At 37.7% G+C, this 22,671-nt stretch overlaps 1 protein-coding gene across 5 annotated transcripts in view; it reads left to right on the top strand.

Annotated features, from left to right (window-relative positions):
• kank1a (KN motif and ankyrin repeat domains 1a) overlaps positions 1-22,671 on the top strand; it is a 44,462-nt gene that overhangs the window by 10,078 nt on the left and 11,713 nt on the right. For 2 of the 5 annotated variants that reach the window (XM_027138453.2, XM_027138455.2), the window contains exon 2: positions 14,664-14,786. In XM_027138453.2, the coding sequence (XP_026994254.1) occupies positions 14,750-14,786 (37 nt within the window). In that variant the 5' untranslated portion in view covers positions 14,664-14,749. Of the gene's footprint in view, positions 1-11,601; positions 11,867-14,663; positions 14,787-22,267; positions 22,418-22,671 lie in introns of those variants that run through there. The other 3 variants (XM_027138454.2, XM_047819124.1, XM_027138457.2) reach the window with 3 other exon arrangements.

Here is a 22,671-nt window from a genome sequence, read left to right as displayed (position 1 = left end):
ACCATGGGATGATGGCTTGATGAAACAATTCATTGGCCTCAGTTGACAAAATGATAAGTTCTTTAGAACTTAGAAGATGAAAATCTACGTAAAAAACATGAGAGACAGTGGTACTTAAATGCATGTATGTGGTGTGAATGTAGCACTTACAGATATGTACGAATGCAATTACAAACAGATTCAAAATCTCCCATCAGGCCTAGTTTTGTCTATTGCACTAAGCACTGTAGTTGCAGCAAAGGTCAGCGGAGCGTCTTTTATTAAAAAGTGTGTTCTAGCATGCATTTTCAACAAAAACACAAACCAAAAGGTTATTTAGTGGAAATATCAAAGCTTCCATTCTTGTGGCATTAAATTAAATTGCCTCAAACTGTTATTCTCTGTTAATCACTTGTAAAGGCTGTGTAACTGGTTGTTGATCAGATAAAAGGAAAGGAACAGTGAATGGAAACGTGGGGGGACTTGGCAGGAACTGGGAATGACCTCAACACTATAAATAAATCTAATTACCTCAAGGACAACTAGCTTTTACTTACTTAACATTCTTGCACGGTTTTCTCCACAAAACCCATTCTGAATGTATTTCCACCCTCTTTTAGCCATGAACAACTGACGACAACAACTGTCCTTAGTTCAGCTTAAACTGGTCCTCAGAAATCTTGTGTGGAAAACCAGTCTGCTTTGTGCTCCGAGTGTCTGCTAATTTGATCAGTGCTCATTGATTTGTTAAGCCCTGCATGCTGTTACTGAACTCATTTCCAGGCATGGAATTTGGGTGTCAAGGTCGTGCGCTTGGCCTTGTTTTATAAGAATAGACCACTCAGGGTGCCATGTCTAATGAATGCATATTAAGTCTGGTGTGACAAGTCCATCTGACTTGTCTCAGTCTTTTGAAGGAGAAGGGAATTCAGTTTAATGAACCTTTAGTCTCATAAGCCAGAGTAGCTTTCAGTACAGAGCCTGGTATTTTTATATCATTATACACAGCCAAGAAATAGCTATTTTGGCAAAAGGAGGCCTGGCATTGCAATTTACCCAGCATATTTATTTTCTTCTATTTCAAACAAAGCTAATTGTAAAGGCTTTTTTACTTTCTAGTCATTATATATTGCACCAAACAGTTCTTTGTTCGTGACAATGTTGAAAACTGGCTTGCATATACAGGGGAATGTTAATTACAACTTTCAAGCTACTCGAGTGGTCAGCTACGTGTTCAAAAGCTCTGACAATCTTAGAAAAGGTGTTTTGGCTTTATTTTTTAAAGGACAATTTCTTACAGCATAAGTCTGGGAATGACGCCGAGGGAGATTACCACCCAGGAGCTACAGTAGTGTTTTGACCATTTATAGTTCCATTTAATGTTGTAGAATGTCTTTGAAACAAACTTTTTCATGTCATCACTTTCATGTCCCAGCAGCTACTTAGAAACGGTGGTTTCCTTATCCACCTCTTTTATCTTTTACTTGAGTAAACACTTTCTGACCAATTAGCTCTCTTGTATAACAACAATTAAGGCAGAAGATATATTCTTATATCTGGGAACTACGGTCGTGCCAGCGAGATGGCGCTTATAATGATACACAATCGATTTTTCATATACGTTACACTTCACCAACTTGTCAACATTCATGTTTCTGGTGGCATTTTTCCTGTGGGAATATCAGATCTGCTGTACTCAGGTCTCATGTAATTGCAGTGCCGGATGAGAAGGGAGGTTTCCACTTTGATGTTTGGAAGCTCACTAGCAAGTCACAAGGTCACTGTTTATCTTCATGGCTCCCTCATTACCACTGTACGTCCTGCAGAGAGTGGAGTTTCTCCAGACCTGTTCACCCTTGGCACAAATCAAAGCATTATATGCATGACCTCCTGACACCTTCTGAGATTTGCACTGAAGCACAAATGAATACGAAGTATGAAGGACTGATAAAATGCTAATACGGAAGTTTTTCGAAATTTTTCCAGCAAATATAAGAGGATACTGTTGATGAATGTATTACGAAGGACAAGTATTTATTATGCCATTTTATTTATAAATGCCATGTTCTATCATAATGACTATTCCAAGCCCTAACATTGACATTTAAATGAGGCACTCAGCTGTGATCTTAGCAGCAATATGTGAGTTCAACAAATTATTGGCATTTTGTTTTTTGGCAGTTATGTTATAATGAATAGATCCTGAAGATTTATTTAGGGCAGGTTGTTGGTGGGGTTGTTTATGAGCTGGATTTCTGGTCCAGAATTGTAAATGAAGTTCTTAAAGTGCTTCTCATTTGTGATTTAAAAAAAAAAATCTGTACTATCCAAATCTAATTTGGGGAAACTCTCAATTAAAATAAAGAATGCTTTTCTATGGATAGTGGAGATTTGGTCTACTGGCCATGTCAAAATATTACAAATGATTGGAAAGTGTTAGAAAAAAGTTCAAAATTCAAGTTTGAATACCCATATTTTTTACTCTGATTGCGAAATATTACGTGTACCAAAAACACAGCACATTTAGTTTTCCAAATTTTGTTTTAGTGAAAGACTGCTAATAATTTCCTCTGGACTTTAGGTAATTCTCAACAGGTAGTTCTCTTTCATATTTTCAGTACTCGAATACTCGCTTTAAACTGTTTGTACTGGTTACTTCTTATACTCAAACATTATTTTGAATGCACTTTGTTGTGCTCTGCAGTCTGGTAACTGTATGACTCAACAGGTTTGATCGCCACTGAAGGTCATGTTTCTGTGTGCTAGGAAATTTACACAAAGTTAACTATTCAGCGAGAGCTTAGAGAGTAGAAAACTTTCTCATTTAGCATTCATACATGCTCTCACCGCCACATGGCCTTTTTTTCTTCCATGTAAAAAGGCCTGATATTTTTAGGTTAGTGTCAGCTTGTGGTTTCCCTGTCCTGCTCCTGTTGCTCGAGCACATATTCTTAGACAGAGCTCCATTGTGAAGGTGCTAGCTTTGTGAATGGATGTCCGGATGCTTTTGACACACTGTCAACCGCAGCACTCGGCACGCATCATGGTGTAACTATACACCACAGCCTGTTTATAAAAAAGCTCGGTATGCCATATTGTCAAGATTTTCCATAGTTTTATGCAGTACTAACTAACAGAAAAAGGATTAGTCATTTAAATATAAACTTGCAATTATTTGTACATGCTATTAGCTAATACAGAATGTCTCTCTTCACCATTATTTAAAACTGCTAAGAATAATATTGTGACAAAGTTTCTCTTTGTTTTTAGAATGAATGGGAGCTAGAACCATGTAATACTAAGGTCATGATGTGAAAGTGAAAAAGAAGTGAAAAAGTCTTAAGTTGGTAAACTCAGGCATTGTTTGATTGATTTATTTTTTTCTTACCTCTAACAGGTTCGGTTATAGACATGTAGACACCTGTAGGCTTTAAGTGACTCCTTGAGCAAATGTGTACTCTATTCTTTTCTTCCATTCCCAACACTAGGATTATCCAGCAAACTTTTTCTGTGCCAAAGTGCTCATGACAAAGTCTCTCAGCCTGAGATGCGCCACCTATGTACTGTAGTAACTTGGTTAGAGACCTGATTGATTGTGGCAATCCGATCCTGTCCGAGGCTGTACTTTTATCCAGTTTGGACTAATTGGTATAAGGATTCACTAATAAAATAAAATAAAAAGTTTGGATAAGTGGTAGAAAATGAATGAATGAATGAATATTTATGCAACTGGCAACAAATCTCTCTTTGCTTCACCAGACGTCTTACACTTTGTGACTTTGTGTATTTAGTCAGAATTCCTGTGTTAGTTATGGCAGGTGACATTTTTTGTGACTCTTCATTAATAGTAACACTATATCTAGCGCACGTCCAGTTAAAATTTCCACACATTAAGGATAGAAAACCAAAAATGTATCAACATATTTGAATGTGGTATTTTTTCCAGCAAAATGTGACCGATAGTAATATAGATTCTAACCTTTAATGGACGAACAAGAGCTAGAAAGACAAAAATATAGTCCATGAAAGTGATGAAGAGGAAACATTTGTTTGTGGCCGACCATGAGTTCGTCTCAAAGGCACACATGGGATGGTTTTTGTGCTTATTTGGTAACCTGTGCCGCTTGCTGCCTGCAGCATTTTTGGCAATCTTCTTGTCTTCCCATCCAGTTAGTAAGACAAGCTTATTGTTTTCTAACTGATTGAATGACACCGTATTTTAAGTAATGGTATAGTTATTATGTACTTTGTATGTGTGGGTTGTACATCCAGCCATAATAATCTAGTATTAAAGCATATACCCAAAATCCTGGTTAAATTCTACACCCTCAATCTGATGAAACTAATGTTATTGGTAGAGGGTGGATTGGGCAAAAAAGGCACAAGCCTGATTTCTCTCTGCATATGCACAAATTTGTGCAGTGAAAAGCTTTTGAACAACATGAAAACAAGCTTATCGGAGAGAAATATAGGCACTGAATTGAACAAAGGTTTAAGACATCCTGTGTCACTGGTTATGGGATAAGCTATTTGCAGCATCAGTCGAATACTTACTTTGCCTATTGGCCTTTTGGCGGTCTAGTGATGGCTAGAAAGACTGCCATGCAAGAGTACATGAGGATAAACATACTGATTTTAATCTAGCAATGTAGGGAAATGTTGTGGTATGTGAAACTGCTAATGCTACTAATCCTTTATTACTAATCCTTTAACAGTAGGATTTCAAATTATTTTTTTTTATTCAACATTAACATTAACAGCATTAACATTGGAGATTGGCTTTAGGGCTAGCTGGTTAGCTCGATGGGGTCATTTCCTAAAAAACATTGCATGTTGTTTAAACAGATGTTTTGTCCATGCAACACCCCATAAACACTAATGCTTTCATTATTGTGCCAGAGGCCATCTTGGCCTTTCTCTTTTTTACCACAGGAAGTCATTTGTGCTGTTATTGCATGGACCTCCATTCAGTCCCATCATGAGTGGTGTTGAGTGGCAGCAGACTAACAGTGGAGCAAATCTCGAAACCATGGGAGTGGTAGGATTTGGACAGCAATGAAAATTGGTATATGCAGAATGTACATTCTCTTTAAATATTATTTAATTATTGAATATAGATGCATCACTTGGTATCTCTGCTGTGGTATAACAGCAATTATGTGACTGTTTATTAGCCAGTAGAATATACGTACATATACCCTTATGTCAGTTGGTCCTCAGCAGCATCGTTAAGCCCCTATCAAAAAGCCCTGTCTACATCATCATGAATCCTGATATCAATCTGAATAGCAAAGAAGGTATTTAATCATCCCTGACCATGATGTCACCTCATGTTGTCCCTCTGGGCTATCTCTAATAATGAAAACAAAAGGCTAGCTATGTCAGGGGGAAGTAGTGGGACGAACAGCTGCTCTGCTCACTGCCCAGCAGATGGAGAGGCATAAACAGTAGATCAGAGTCTTGAATATGGATTCTAAGCGAACACAATAGGACCAGCCACACAGACATTAACCAATTCATGATTATGCAAAAGCTCGCCTGGTGGACTCCTGTGTCACAGTGATTGCGTAATGCTTGTGTGTTTTCCAGCGGAGTTGTTGAGGGTCATTACTCTTCTTGTCGGTTGACTTTTGAATTTTTATATATTTATGTATGCAGAGTGAAATCGGAAATGGCCATTAAAGCACATTTGAAGACCGGCCCACAGGTGATTTGTCATGCTTGTGTAGACGATGCACTAGTATTAGGAGCTTAGGAAGTCCCGCCTCCTAAGGCATAATCTGAAACTTGTGTTACTAGCAAAAGGGCTCACAATTGATGGATAAGATGGCGGTACCATAGTTTTGTTTTGTTTGCATAATACCATTGGATGTTTGACTAACTCGAATAACCTGGAAAAACAAATACCACTTGTTTCTGTTTGAATCTTTCAAGGTGAATCTGCTACAGTATATTGTAGAGTTATGGCTTATACTTCTATTTATACTCTGTAGTATCTTAGCTTTTACAATTCAGGACAAAATTGTCTGACCTGATTACTTGCCATTCATTCTTTACTTTTGCTTTTAGATTATGCCAAGGACTACAGAGAGAGGTCACCCTTAGCCATTTAGTTTAAAAGTCAGACGTCTTCTTAAAAGGCTGTTTTGGTTCATTTAGTCATCCATCCATCTCTGTAGAATTCCAGACTAAGGTAACCAGACACTTCACCGCTCAAACAGACGTGCTGACAGGTTGCTGACTACCACTGTTTGAAGTCAGGCGAGCAAAGCCCTCTGTTGTTCCTCAATTTAACTCCAGCTTTCTCTTGGAGCTTGTGAGCTAAGAGTGGACGACAAGAGCTTCTGATCACCCAACTTGTTAAGAGGTGGAATTCCTGGGTGCTAAGCAAACATTCGCTATTGTTTCAAAAGTTTTAAAAGTACAAGCTGACCATCTAAATCAAGCTGAATTTCAGATTCCATGGCATCTGATTCAGTGCTCACTGCGAATGTTTTTTTGTTTTTTTTGTGAAAGGAGGGTAGGGGTCTCTTGTTCTTTCACCGTATTTCAGAGCTCTGAACTAGGGAAGACCAGCTATGGGCCCCTCAGTCTGCTTGGCTCCACTGGAGAGCTAAATAAATAACTGGCTCCAGTCTGTCCATGGGCAAATGGACAGCGGGGAGCTGATAACAAAGAAAGAGGAGGATGGGGTGGGAAAAGATGGAAGAAAAGACATGAGCAGCAAAGAATGACCAAGAACTAGACCAAGTGTCAAGACTTGGAGAACTTCAAGATCTGTATAATTAGTGAAAGAAACCTGCACTGAAAAAGAGCTGAACTTGTCACAGTGTCTATATGTGTGCATGTTTCGGACAGAGAGGGCGTGACCGATTTAGACACCTCCCTGCCCCTGCAATTGTCTTTTGGGCATGAAAGGGGGGTCGGGCCATTGTTGTATGACACCATGAGTTTGGCCAGAACCCATCTGATCCTCTCTGCATGCTGTTTCTCTTCTAGTCATGAAGAAAACTACATCTTTCAGGCATGCATTGAGAGAAAAATGTTTTTTTTTCTGAATTGCACAGTATAGTTGGTTAAAAAAGTTGTATTTTTATTTGGATATCTCTGGCACCTTTTATTCAATCAGATACTTTGGACTGTAATGGAGAGTCATAGGACAAAGCAGTTCTGAGGTAATTTTGCTCCCTTTTTTGTGACCGAGGTGCCTGTGTGATTGAAAAAAATAATATTTTTTGTAAAAAGAAAATAAAACAGCAGAAGACCAAAATCCTTTAACAGAATTATATTGTCCTAAACTTAAATGAGCAGGTGATTTATTTATGCATTTATTTACATATTTTAACCATTTCTCTAGATGGCAGTGTTGCCCGAGTTTAATCAGCCAGACATGTAAAAGCAGCACATATTAATCTTAACACTGCTTTAGGCCATTAGGTCGGCATAAGTACAGATAATGTAACGTATTCTGTAGATTAGATCAGCTCAGGATTGTAACCTCCCCACACTGGACAATGTCTTATTCAGCACACAATAATACAACTTGAAAAAATGGCTGGACCGAGGACTTTTGGCACATAAAATGAAAGAAAATGCCAACAGACTGTATATTTAGTGAGTAAATACTCTTTCATTAGAAAGCGTCCAGCTTTTCTAGCACACTCTTTTTTTCTACCTTTTTGTTACACACTGTTTTGAAATCCACATTCAACATCTCACTCACATTGCATGTTTCTTGTAAGGTTTAAATTGTCTGACAAAATCAGACAAAAATCTCATCAAATAATAGCCCTGAGAAATGAAAAGTGTCTGTTGCCTTTTTTGTTTTTCCAGTCCTGTAATTTAACAGAAAGAGAATCTGTGTTTTTTTTTTTCTGCTGAAGTCGTTTTAAGTGCTTTACATTCTTGGAGTTAAATTTCTCCTCCTCTAAAAGGGGAGATGACTTCTTGAAAAGTGTGTACGTGTGTGCGCATGCTCGTTCATGCACGAGTGTGTGTGTGCGACAGTTTAAAATTAAATGTGGGATTGAAATCCAATCCAGTGCCCTAATCTTGGGATGTTGGCTATTTCTGCCTCCAGACACATTAAAATTCCTTATTTCTATTAGAAAACATCTGATGGTTAGAGCTTAGTTTCTTCTGTCTTTCTCAGGTGGTTTAGACTGATCATCTTGAGGTTGTGCCTATAAAGGAATGCATCTGTCTTTTACACATGAATGCTGCTTGCATGTTAAACAGATCTTTAACTCCTACAGAAAGGAGAAAGGGGTATTCTTTTTACAACCTGTGCAGATCTGTTCTTTTAATATTCCTTGATTGTCTTTTCAGAAAGATTTGTTAAGATTAGAGAAAAATAATCAATGAATGGTCAAAACCTCCATAGATCACAGTACAACTTGTAGGTCTGGTTCTCCTACTGCATTAAAATGTTTCTGCATTGTAAATAACAAAGTTAGCATTGTTCAAATAATTTTGCCATTGTTCCATTTTTATTTAAAACCTTGAATCATGGATCACCTGAATATAAATGGATGTTCTTCTGATTTTTTTAGCACGGTCATGATGGAAATACATGACTTTTGATTAGTACAAAACTGGTTTATTAGAGCTACTAATGTAGCTGGGCGTTATGTTGATCAGGACAAAAGATGATCACAATGAAGTCATTCTCACAGCATGTAGGTGTATATTAGGCATGACTGATTTGGGGTTGGCTAAATTTCCTTAGGCTTCTGTGTGTTTTAAAATCTTGGTTTTGCCTGGAGTGCATAGTCATCTTTAAGAGGTGGAGATTGGCAGCTGAAAGATGTCGGTTCCACAAATAGATGACAGATGTTTTGGATGGCATTGGTGTATATGGTCATTGCACTTTTTAAAAGGCAGCTATTTTGTCCAAAAGTGAAAAATCTCAAGATATCCTGTGGATACTTGGGGAACTACAGCAGTGGATTGGAATTGCTGTGAAATTAATTGATTCTTTAGCTTCTTGTTTAAGAAATGCTATTTAAATTTGACAGCTCCATTGAGCTGAAAAGGCCTAAGAAGATAGGCAAAGGAGGTAATTCAGGAAAGTGGAAGGGAGAAAGAAAACTCATCTTTGATTGTGGGTCCTAATTGTTTTCTCGGACGCTTGTCAAGATAATTATACGGCTTTGAAGTTGGATTTGAAAGGAGAGGATGGGGCATGGTATGATGGCTTTGGTAATAAAAGTGTGGTTGTCACAGGACTGCTAAGCTCCATTGCATTGGACCCCAGTCAAGACTAATGCGAACGCACAGGTGTGCAGCCCTTCTGTGTGTGTGTGCGGGGTTTTTTTTTTGTTTTGTTTTGTTTTTTTGTATCTAGACCCTAGAGCTGCTGTGGTTGGTTTAATGAACTCCATCTTCCTGTACTCAAAGACAAAATAGCTCCCAGTTAGAAATAATGTGCAGGTCTTTAGAAGTGGGGTAGGGGTAGCTGTTAAGGGGTAAGAAAACGTGTTTGTATGTAAACACCACACAGTTTTTCCATTACTGGAAAACAGCCAAGTAGGCTGGAAAATCAACTACTTTTATGAGGTGCAAGGAGGAGGCGTTTTAACAGTGACTGCTGATGAGGACGCCAGTTTCTGCTAGTAACAAGAAGATAAAAATTTGTCTGCCTTTTTGGGTGGAGGGGCGTTTGTCTTTTATTTAGATATTTGTCTTAGTGGGGCAAACTGCTCGGCACCTGCAGCCTCCATGCTGTGTGTCCACAAAGGACACATGAGCAGTCCTAAGTCAAAGAACCAAAGAATTAACTGGAACGATTATGTGTTTAAACCCCTCTCCTTCCTCTGGACTGGGGTTTCACATTACTCACAGCACTGCCTGCCTCCCTGTCAGGATAATTGTGCTGAAATAGTTGGTCACAGTGTATACCTAATTTAGCTTAAGTGTGGATTACCTGACTGTGTAAAATAGTTCTCTAGAAATGGTCAGACCATTTCTGAGAATAAACCACTGGGTGATGACACTTAATTTCCTTGATGTGTTTTCCTTTTATTAGGCTGGGATATGGAGCTTGTTGATCTTCCACACTACTTGGTTTTGCATGCAAATTGGTCATAAACAGCTTCCATTAACTTCAACTTCATGGTTTTAAACATCAAATTGATGGCAAATGGAAATAAAAACTTTATAATTGTCATCTTGTGTGGGATCGTTTTGCCAAATTTGGTCGACTCTGTTCTTTGTTTACAATATTTGGGGGAATTAGTAGGGCTTTTGTTCTGTAGATGACTATGTGCCGTGTACATCTGCACCTGTGGAGGAGCAACAGGGATGCTGGGTGTGGTTTTTGAGCATTTCAAACCAGTCTGCTGAGTGGTCAAACATTAGGAAGCAGATTTCTGGACAAATGCTTAAGAAACAATGATTATAAAGACTCAGTCAGACACCCTGAACTACCTGTCAAATGACTTAGGAAGGAAAATCAGGTAATGCTACCAGAAGGAAGTTAGTCGGAAAATACATAAGCACTTAGTCACAATGTTTTGTTGTTTGTCACATGAAAGGCATTCATATTAATATATGAGCTCAGGTGGTGTTTGGGATGGCATAGAACAAACTGTTCAACACAACTTCACCAGCAACAGAGAGATTAGGGAGGTAGGCTTGTGTTATTAACCAACTGTGTCTTGTATTGGAAGAAAGGAAATATTACAAATATGTCTAAATATTTGCACATGAACATTGAATTTGTTGTTGAATGTGCTTTTATGTGTTCAACATAACTCAGGGTCTATCAGTTGGTCAAAAGTAGCAAAGAAAAAGACTTATGTAGATAATTCTGAGTTAAGTATTATTATTAACATTATTATGAAATCAAGCATGTTCAATCTTGTGAGAAACTCTTGAAATGATCTCTCACAATGATGTATATCTATTTGCAAAGGAACAACAATATCCCTATGTTTTTTAATGCTCTTCTCCTTCTTGATGGGTTGAAACTTTGCATAGACCTGCACATGTCTGTAGCATTTTGCCTCTGTCTGGGTGGAACTGTCAAGAGATTCCTTTCATGGCTTTAGGGCCATGGAATGTGTTCGCTAAGCTCACAATTGTGCTTCTTCATTTTGGCTGAGGATATCTCGCACCAAGAAAGATACAGTTCCTTTTAGTATAGAGTATAGTGTTAGTAGGATATTTGGAGCAGTATATATAATTGATGTTAAGGATTTTGTTGATACAGACTGTTGTATTAACATTGTTAGTTGGGTTTTTCCCCTTCTCTAGTGTTGGATGAGAAACATGGCTGAGGAACATGGTATGGTCTACTGAACATAAACTGTACCATGTGACACAATGTGTTATTTGACCCACACAGACCCTTGATGATTTATGGACATTTTGGCATCACCTGTGACATGAGACACAGACATGAATCCACTTTCAAATCTCTCAAGTTGTTAATGCATCAATAACGTAAATGAACCTTCCTGCAATCAGGTCAGGACATAACCGGTATTTAGATATTTATGGGTTGGGTGATGTGCACATAGGTGTGTCCTACATGTGTACACGGATTCACAAATTCTCCAGCATATCTTATGGTCTGTTAATCAGTTTTAGTGTCGTTGCAGTTTTCAGACGCCTCGATGTTGGTCTTGGTATTCCAGCTAGTTCTTCTACCTGAGGGTCTTTTACAGGGTGAAGACAGCTAGACAGTTCACTGATCTGTCCAGTCAGGATGTATCACTCCCTGATATAGGACCTAGATCACGTCACTGTCATCTCAGCAGCTCAGCTAATTCTGGCTGCAACACATTAAACACAGCACTAAGTGCTTTAGTGCAGGTCTACGGTCAGAGCAGTTTCTACACCTAACCATTGCAGAAGTTGAGGAATTTTAGGATGAAGGAGGATGGTAGGTTCATGTTGTTCTGTTTTATGAGTTTGTTGTACATCATTGCAACCTTAATACTTAATAAATTTAAGTTTAATTTGAATAATTTGTCAGATTTTTTAAAGGCATTTTCTTAAAGGAATCTAAAGTGGATCCAGTTTAGCTCTCTTGTATATTTAAAGCCTGGCATCTTTGACACTTCATAATTAATAACAGAATTAAATGGGTTTTTAACTCCATGCCTATGAGCATTAAATATCACAAACACACCTAATTCAATTCTGTCCCTTATGTTATAAGACTTCTTACAATACAAAGCCATTTTGCAAAACTGCTTATATTGTGAGCATTCCTTGCAAACTTCTGTGTCTGTGCAATAATATGTTTGTTATGTTGCTGTTTTTGGGGATTCCCAAAAAGAAGTTTAACACGCAGTAAGCTTCTCAGTGCTGTAGTAGTGTCTGTTTTCCCAGATTGAATATTGTAATTAGGTCTATTATGATTGCTGCATAGTTCATTTGGTCAAAGTAAAGTAAAAATGTCCACACTATAGTCTTGCTGGGAAAGGAAGTAGGATTTTAGAGCTCCTTCAGTCACAGTGTGGTCGGATATTATTGAGTCATAGATCATGAGACCCTGGAGAGTTTTGGCAAGTTTTCACTTCGAATAGCAGAGAGTTTTGTTCATTGCACAGCTGTCTGGCCATGCTCTTCCATATTGTTTTATTGTGGGTGCCTAAATGAAGCATGAATGAATGTGTGTTTGGACTGAGTGGTTGACTTGTTGAGAAAGTGTGCCCTGAAACTACTCATGCAAATGAAAAATAGTACAGTCCATGTTTGACAGATAATGTTCTTTCTCCTGTCTTAAACTTTTGTGCCTTTTCTGTGTCTATATAGAATAGCGTACAGTGACCCAAGTCAGTTCCTACGCTACAACATAGCAAGACAATTGGGATTCATCTTTGTTTCTTGTCAAAATCATTTATTTGTTTATCTGCTTCAAATAAAATGTCTGTCACTACACAGAATTTGAGTTTCACCTTAACAGAGTAACTCCACATTTCATGATATTCGATGATTAAACAACACACACGCATCCAAGGTACAGATAATCCTGGGTTTGCACTCATTACTCAAGCTGTGTCATGCATGCTGGTTCTGCTGTGGTGTATTCCATTATTTTCTATTTGTTTTGGGAAATAGCATTTTTAATGGGTTGCTTTTGGCACTGGTTATAAAGATTTAGCATTGTTTAAACAGTTCCGACCTGCTCCCTTGGGAAGAGCACCACAGGCTTTTATATCCTGCTGTTTCTTCAGGAATTTATAAGGCATGCTGTAAGCTAAGGTTCATCCTCATTTGCACATGTCTGTGTCTCTGCCTGACATAAGTGATCACATCAGTTTATTTAGTAGTGACCACCATCCTGGACACTTAGTCACCAAAACAAGTGATAAAGTCCATGGTGACAATGTGTTACGTGATCAGCATTACATGGTCATAGAGCCTCATTCTGGCCCCTGATTGGTGGGATTCATGTCTGTCTCCTTCCATGTTTATTCTCACAACAGAGATAAACTGGTTGTTGAGCTGACTCGAGACGAGAAGGTAGTTTGTCCCAGGCTATATTTGACCTCATTACTTTTAATGTTTACCCAGATTTATTTAGAGTTGCTCTCAGGTGCCAAGCTGGAAATAGAGCTCTTTTTTGTTTTTTTTTGCCCAGAAATCAAGAAGAGCTCTGCTGTACTCGGATACAAGGGCCTTATGTTCATAGTTTATATTGACCTAGTTCACTGTATTTGTGTATTCTTCATTGTTCTTTTACCTAAGCATAAGAAGCAGTTTTGGCATGGTGCCGAATGAACACATTTGTGGGTGCCACTAGTGGAATGCTGAATTGTGTACAAGACATTCATACCGACAATTGTGTATATGCATTACCAACATTTCACATGGGTCTACATTTGTTCTGTCTGATGTCAGGGGGAGTAATGTACAAATTTGTTGCAAGAAAAAATAAAAACCAAGACCTTTTTGCTAACATGTGTGTGTCCACTTTCAATGTGAATCTACAACATATGAAAATTAAGTAGAAAAACAATAAATAACAATTGAGTTCACAATTGGAATTACTTGTTGGATGTTGTGAAAAAGGGCCACCCTGCTCTACAGCCTAGTGAAATCAGTACAGAGAGTAATCAGTACTTGTCATATATTCCTGCAGCTCTTTTTAATGTTGTTGGATACTTAGAGGTCTCCTTAGTCAGTTTATTGTCTTAGAAATATTGGATGGACATCCTGTTCTTGGTGATTTCTTTGTGGTGCTCTATTTTTTCTATTTCTTTTTAATGGCCTTCATGATGTTCCTTTTAATGTTTTGGAATTTATTTGATACACCTCTTCTAATCAATACAACACGTGAGCCCATGTATGCTTTTTGTGGATCTTGGCTGAGATAAAAGCAAGAAGAAGAAGCAGCTGTTCTTTTCTTGTATATAATCAGAATACTCTCATTGATGCCAGCTATATGAAAATTATGAACATGAGGTTGAATGTGATTGGTGTTCTTTATGAAATAAAGGTATTCTTCTTTATGAAATAACATTTGAACTTTAATTTAAAAATTTGAACAGTGTTACAAATTTTTAAGTGTGTAAGCAGTGCCACTAAACCTAAGCATGTAGAACACTGGCACTAATTCTTTTAATTTTAATGTTTAAGCGCCAAAAGGGTTGCTGACCTTGACCATGCATAGAGTCAGTGTGCATTGCATGATGTTTTACCTTGATTTTGTGTGTGTTTCCTGTTGTCAGGTTGCATGGTAAGCTGGATTTTATGCATGGCAATTGCATGACCCCAATCAGGACCTGTGTAGGGTTCAGAGTGACTGGCTGTTGCCATGGCCCAAAACACGCACCTTAACGGCAACCCTGCAGGTAAGATTGCTTCCTCATGAATTGTAGATACAATTATATAACTCGATTCTTTTTTTTTTTCATTAGAACTGTGTATGTATAGCTTGTTATAGATTGTTATTGCTGATTTAGGTTCTTGATTATTTTTTCTTCTAATTATTTTCTTCCATATTTTGGTCAATTATCAATTACCATTTGCTAGCTAACTCCCCTATCACACAGATACCACCCGAAGACACGCATTTTTCAAATACATTGCAGTGTAAAAAAAAAAAAATCAAAATCAGATGTTATCTGCTCTCTTCCAATGATTGGCTGCTGTCACTGTGATTGACAGGGTAGAGATTAATGTCATCTGTTCCACCCAAAATCTACACTGTCAATTTTGCTCTCAGACACGGATGGTAATATTTATTATATCCAACGTTACACTGAAAAACCAGCAAATTTGAAGCCTTTTAATTCAACTCATGAAAATATACTTGATTAATCTTTGAGAGACTATTCTTTGAAAGCTGTCTTCTTCAAACCATTGTGAACTTATCGTCAGTCTTCAAATCCGCTGGGTTTTACCCAAGATTGATCTTAAATAAATCTGCCCAATGCTAAGAATGGCATATTTTAAACGATGGATTTCAACTGGTTTTAAGGCGCACACATGTGTACGAGGTGGATTTTCTCATTGTGGTGTGAAATATGTGCTGGCAGATGTGCTTGGCCATGTGCACATACCGTTCATCTCTTTACACATGGGGAAGAAAAAAAAAAGGCCAAAGAAAGAAATATGCATTTTATTATACAGTGTATTTCATTGTACTCTGTCAAATCAACTGTTACTGTTTTATATCAGTTTCTTAATTGCTATCACCTATAACCCTGATTTGATTAACAATTTGAGTGGAACCAGAGATTTTCCCTAAAGCACTGATCAGAACTTCCTGGCAGCACTGGTAGAATTATCACAGAAGCACTCTTGCTTAAAATGGACGTCTGTCCGAAGACTAGCTTGGACCATGCTATATGCATGAAGTCTTCACTTCAGCCAATTTGGCTTTGGGATGTTTGCACAAAACAGTTCGTCAGACAAGAGTCTTGACTATTCTGTACAGTTCAAATGGCGCTAAAGCCAGGGAACTTGTTAGGACCATGTTGCTAAGCTGTGCCTCTGGGCAATGTAGAGCCGTCACTGATTAACAGCTCGGCAAATAGTGGAATCCTTTCCATTGAGGAGGGTCAGTTTTGTTACAATAGTTTTATAATCAGCAGTAAAGCTGTTTTTCTCTCCAACTTACTTAAAGATAAATAACTTTTTGCTTTACTATATACTTAATAATTTAGATTTCTCAGTAACATTAAAATCTTTTTTTAATTTTTTTTATTTCATTGACTTGTGTAGCGATTCGCTTCCCTTTTACTTTATACCGCAATGTAAATTGAATTAACTTAATAGAGCATGTAGTTCAGAAATGATGTTGCAGGTACCATAATTTGTGAGCGATACTCAGAGACAAATCACTTGTGGCTCAAAATTATGACATATAATGAATGAGACAAACACAACATAAAACTAACTACACAAACAAACAAAAGAAATGGGGAAAATGAAAATAAAATAAAACAAAAGAAATTTAAATTGGGGAAAGGGAGGAAGAAACTAGAGAAAGGAAGGAAGTAAAGGAATGGCAAGCTTAAACTTCAAAATTAATCACACCCTAACTGGGAAATCATCACAGAAACTTAAATTCAACTTAAGATTCAATGAAAGATTCCTACTTAAAATTACGCATCTAAATTGATTGGTAGAGGAAACGGTTACTTGCATTGGATTACTGCACAAGAGTCCGGATGCAACAGAGAAATCTCTGAAAAGTCAGTTAGGGTGGGGCCAGACGTTCTTCCAAGTTCTCCTGAAGATCAGAGCAGTTGTCGTTCTTGGACGTGAAGCTTGCTGGAACTTCTTTGAAGGAAGATGGAGTCGTCTCCAAGCTGTTCCGAAAGTCTGACCACGGATTAGTGGTGTTTGTGACAATTTAAAGGTCGTGAACTCCACCGATCTTTGGGGAGATGACCAATACTTCGGTCAAGGTTTTGGAGGGAAAAACTCCCTTTGTTTCAGGTGTCTGTGGGCGTGGTTTAGCTATCAAACTTTTAGATGACTTTAAAGTTTGATCCAGTGTGTATTAAGACGGTATGGCACCTTTCGTGCTCAAATAAAATACACCATTGTTTGAAAAAAGAGTAACCGATAATTTTGTGGTCATTTGGATACTAAACATGAAGGGTAATGACGGTATGAAGGCAGCGGTACATTACATACATAGATCAGTAATCGAAGGGTAACTGATGTTAATACGATATTGTGTTCTTATAAAGGCAAAGAAACAAAATGAAACACAAAACAAAATGCACTTTCATTAGGAAAGTAAAAAGAAAATGATAGCTTCGTATACATTCTGACATTAGACCTTAAAGGGGCATACAGCATTAGAACAGGTATACATTAACATGCCATGATCAGTAATTAGAGTATAACTGATTTTAAAATACAATGTTGTTTTCTGACACATGAATAAAATACACCCTTGTCAGGAAATTAAGGAGCAAATAATTTTAAGTCAGGCAAGCCTTAAAAGAAGAAACACATTACAAAAAGGGTTATAAGAATGAGAACCTTAGAGTACCTTATCTTCGGGTTTTATTAGTAAAAGGAATGTCTCATTGTGGTGTGTGTGTGTGTGTGTGTGTGTGTGTGTGTGTGTGTGTGTGTGTGTGTGTGTGTGTGTGTGTGTGTGTGTGTGTGTGTGTGTGTGTGTGTTGAGGGCCCCTAATCAGAGAAGCCGCATGGGGTTATCTGGTCTTTGTGTAGGCTCCAGTCATTCTGGAGCCAGGTGTGTGTGTAAAACTGGGTTGCTCATCGGTAGATGTTGAAATTTAGGGTGCCTGGGACATGAAATCTAAAATGACCTGTACCAGACGCTACACTTGTTATACCCTCGCTTACTTGTTACATGTGTGATCCATGACATTAAATGTAACTACAAGTTATAAAGTGTTGGTTCATTAAAAATTAGCAGCATGGATTTTTATTCTTTACTTATACTAACTATGGTGCCAACTGAACAATAAGGCTCAGAGTTAAAATGGACATTGTTGAAGTAGGGCAAATACATTTTTCCCATAGTTCAGTGCAACTAATTAACTCGCGACTTGACTGCTATTCGTGACCTAGAAATCAGTTAAGCCATGACATGTACAACAGCCAGGTTTCTAAAAAAAAAAAAACTGTAATAAAATAAATCAAAATGTATAACTGTAATCGGAAATCTCTTCTCCAAATTCCATGTATATCTTAAATCCATTTTAATTTCAGAGATTCTCAGGAGTTTCTCTATGAAAATCATTGGGTTTTAGAATTACCAGTCATAGTTCCTCTGGCAAATTGAGCTAGAGTCAATTCAAACAGTGAATCCAGTCATAACTAATCATTTCCAATGACAAATTTTATGTTATCTTCTCTCTGGTCATTCTTAATGTCTCTGTCACATTGTTTGTCACATGTCAACTTCTCGGTTGCTACACTGAAATAAACAAGGCCTGGTTATTATTTTAAACCACCGACAGGAGTGTTTGCTTCTCTCAACCATTTCCATCCTGTTGCACATATGGAATATTGCAGACTTTTATTGCTGAAACCTGCTAGTGTTTTAGTCGTTTCTTCCATGGGCCATCAGTTTTAAATAGACAGGAACAGCACAACTGAGCATTATTTCTCAGTACACATGATAGACTTTCATATGTGTCTAGTTTAGCTGTTTACACAAGTCTTTAGACATGCATCTCTGTCTTACAGTAAGGAGTACAATTATTCCCTGAATGTGTATTACTCATGAGCATAGTTGGTAAAGCCATGTAGGCACATTTTGCACTTTATTTTTCATTTTTAATTTATGTTTTTTAATGAGCCGGCTTGTTTGTTGGAGTATGACGCGAATTCCTAGGATAATTAAACCTCGGGAGCTGACGTGGTTTCCCTGGGACGGGTCAGGAAATACCAGACTAGCGTGAGGAAAAAGGGCCCTTGTTTTCTCTCAGTTTAATGTGTGCGTGTGTGTGAGAAGCGTCTCAGTGGTAACCAGCTACAGCTCTGCTTGCACAGCTCTCTTGCCACTAAATGGAGATTTCTTTCATTCATTAGTGGATTCAGAGGTGAGTTTCTAGTAATAAAATAGTCTCCTGTTAACAATTTAGGTAAATTGTTTAGAACTGCAGCAGATGCAACAGCATAGAGGAAAAACAATACACATGTAACAGACTTTTATTGTAGAAATAGTATTACTTGTAGTAGTATTGGCTTTCATGGGCAACTGTTCTATCTTAAGTTGTAAGTAAACAGACTGGCATGTACTGTATATGTTTCAACACAAGGTTTGTATCTTATAATTTATACAAGTTTTTGTGAATTACTGTGACTTTTTGTTTTATAATAAAATGTTGCCCAGTCTCATTGGGTCATTTTTTTTTTCTATGAGGTCTAGCATGTTATTGAAAATGTTTATGTCTCACATTGTCATTTAAAAGATACACCAATTAAGGTGTCAGAATTATGTACTGGGCATTTAAAAAACAAAAAACAAAGTTAATCTGTGTTAAATTATCATAATGCATGTCTTTGAATATTGTTATAGTTTTTTTTCCCCCTTTTCCTGTTTCTTTTGACCCTCGTATAAAATAATTTTTCAGCTAATCTTAATCTAAAGGATTTTTTATTTCCTCAAACAGGTTTGCTTTGCAATTCTGTTAACATTTATTGTGTTCAAAGAGTAACGTCCAGGTCGTTGTTAAAAACTGACATGCATCTCAAGATATGTGTAGCTTGTATAATGCTCTGCCACACGATGTTGATTTCTCCCACATTACGATTTTGTGTCTATCAAGGCCAAACATGACTATCTGCTTTTTATTTTCATCGCAAACATTTGCCAGATTACACAACTTAAGGTGACCTGGCTTTCAAAAAACTTTCTCTGAAAGAGCCATACAGATTCCATTGTGTAAGACTGGAACACTGGCTGCAGAGGAATAGGATTAGTTTAGGGAAAAATCGTCTGGAGTAGAAGACAAGGTGTCAGAAATGATGAGCAAAACAGTGATTAGTGAAGGCTAATCAAAGCTGTCCACAGATAAATCTAGAAGATTAGCCAATTAAGCAGAACGTTTGTGCAAGTGGCTAGAGCTAATGGCTCAAATAGGAAGCTGCATGTTAAAAGGTGCCACATTTAAGAGAGGCTGGTTGTTCTTGTTTGTGGTCTCAAGATCTGAGCAGAGTTTTGTTTAATAGTTTTGACCAGATGGTTAAGGAGTTGACCATTGCTAACGTTCCTTCTCAGTGGGATCACTAAAAACATTCAGTTTGGAGGCCATATGTATATCTTTTGATGTGGTAGAGGTCATTGTGTGACCTCACTAGGACACTAATTACAACCTGTTGATGTTAAAAAAATTACGACTTCTTTCAAACAAGTATCCTATAGTATGTTTATCTTGCATATAGAAAGTAAGTTTCAGCTTGGCTAAAAGGGTCAACCATAGAAATGTAAAAACACTTACAGATGTTGCATGTCATCTTTTTTTTTTTCCAATGTTTTTTTTTTTTTTTAAAGTGAAATCTTCTCATACCTCGAACTTTGTCTTGGCTTGACTTCACTCGCTTGCAGCTGCGTTCTAGCAAAGCCGCCTCGAGTATGGTGCACATTAACAGTGCAATTTGAGCAAGTGCCACAGATCTGTTAACAACCACTTCTGTCATCTTTTGATTTGGGTCAAGGAGTGCCCTGTCTTGTCTTTTTTTTTCTTCTGAGTCTTAGTTGCAGAAATTGAGTTCAGACTCCCATTTTTTTTATACCCATGTAACACATGAATGTTTTACAAGGCAGATCTACAGTATATAAACATCTCATTAGTGAATATGAAAATAAGGAGTCAAAATTGAGCACATGCTCCAGGCCATCTCAGTTAGAATGTGTAACTCAGTCTGTCTTATCAGTTGCTATCTATTTTGAGTTGTTTACTTTACAATGATGTTGCATTTGGCTCATTTCCAATGCAACTCTCATTTTTATGCTTTGTAATGATGAATGAAAATGGGGACTATGCGCCGTGGAGACGAGCGTCTATGAACAGATAACGCTCAGTCTATTCAAAGTTCAGTGGGAATTTTGGAAATCTAAATATTGGCTTATAATATTCTCTCAGCAGTCTGATGAAAAATTGTCCAGAATGATTTAGTGAAATCTAAACATAGATCCTACAATCTGTTTTCTGATTTGAGGTTTTGTTGATCGGAACAAGCGCTTTCTTGCACTAACTCTTTATAATATTGTTGTGTATTAGGCTCTTCGTGTTCAGTCTGAGTTTGTTCACAAACAGCTTAGTGATGACACAATCATGCTATTCTGTCTGGTGTGTTTGCTAATCCAGCTGGAGCTGGAGCTATCTTTGGGGGTCATCTTTTACTGCAACCCTATTGGCTGATTCTGTTTCCTGATTTCTGCTTTAGCCACTAACTCTTTAAATAGTTATATAGACATATGCCTTGTCAAAAAAACATTGTGCTTTTAAAACTGGAGCCATTATGACTTGCTCAGGAGGCTAACTAAACAAACAGGTGAGGACAAGCCACATGGTGTTGAATTAATAGAGAACCATATTCCTTTCTGTTATACAAGCATCTTTCGTTGATTTATTGTGTATCTTTTCAGCATTTTTCGGAAACCAGGCTGCACAGATAGCTCTTAGTTAAATTTTAACCAGCATTGCACATGTTATTTAAATGCTGCTTGAGGTAGTTTTGTGTACACAATCCAGGCAATTCTATTGATCTAACAATATCTGTAAGGTTTCTGTGTCTGTCAGCATTATAGCATTGTGTCATTTGTACTGGACATTGTTAGGATGGATTATTCTTATCTAGCCTGCTGCTTTTGTTGGACTTGTGTTCCCTATTTGTCACAGATCTTACGACCTCCTGTGTTGCACACGCTGAGGTCAGAGCTCAGTTGTTCCTTGTACCATACTGTCTTGTCTGCCTGTTTTCCAACAATCTATGGATTGTTGTCATGCGTATACTGTATCATGGCTGTTGTCCAAAGGCTGAATGGACATTCTATTTGAAACACATTTATTTGTCTTTTTGATACAATAGACTAGAATAACCTTTTGATTAAGTGTTTGAATGGAGCCAGTCTTCATCGTGTGTGTGTGTGTGTGTGTGTGTGTGTGTGTGTGTGTGTGTGTGTGTGTGTGTGTGTGTGTGTGTGTGTGTGTGTAATTTGTACTTTTAGCCTGAAACATGAAGAAAGACTTCCCTGTTCGAGCAGAGTGGGTATGAGGCATTTTCAAAAAAAAAAAAAATAAATACTTTCAAGAGAGGCAGAGGCAGAAGAATGAAGCTTGTAATTGGCTGAATGGCCGAAGCAGTCTGCCTATGGGAGCTGACTTGAGCTTGGCTAAGTTTACACCAATAGTGGAATTTTTCCCCTTATGGAGTGAGGATTGAGAAAGGGCCTGCCTGTAGCTTGTTCTGATATTTACAGTCTGTTACTGGCTTCAAGAGTGCAAGGAGCTCTGAAATTGGGATTGCTGGTTGATGCACAGTAAGTGTTGTTTAAAGAATTATTGGTTAAATTACGAGACGTCCTCTCCCAAATTCTTTCTCGCCATCCTTACTGAAGAGTTTGAAGTAGTTGGGTAAAATAAGATGTACTGCATGCTACCTTTTAATCTGCACATACTGAGAGAATAATACTTAATGCTCTATAGATCTGAAAAATAGCAGGTAAAGGAATCCTTTTTTTAAATGGAGTTTGGAACGTGATGTATGCAAGGTTGATTACATTTTTGTTCCTCT

This window comes from Tachysurus fulvidraco, chromosome 9, assembly GCF_022655615.1.
Source record: "Tachysurus fulvidraco isolate hzauxx_2018 chromosome 9, HZAU_PFXX_2.0, whole genome shotgun sequence".
Classification (NCBI taxonomy): domain Eukaryota; kingdom Metazoa; phylum Chordata; class Actinopteri; order Siluriformes; family Bagridae; genus Tachysurus; species Tachysurus fulvidraco.
This window is presented reverse-complemented; position numbering and strand designations above follow the sequence as displayed.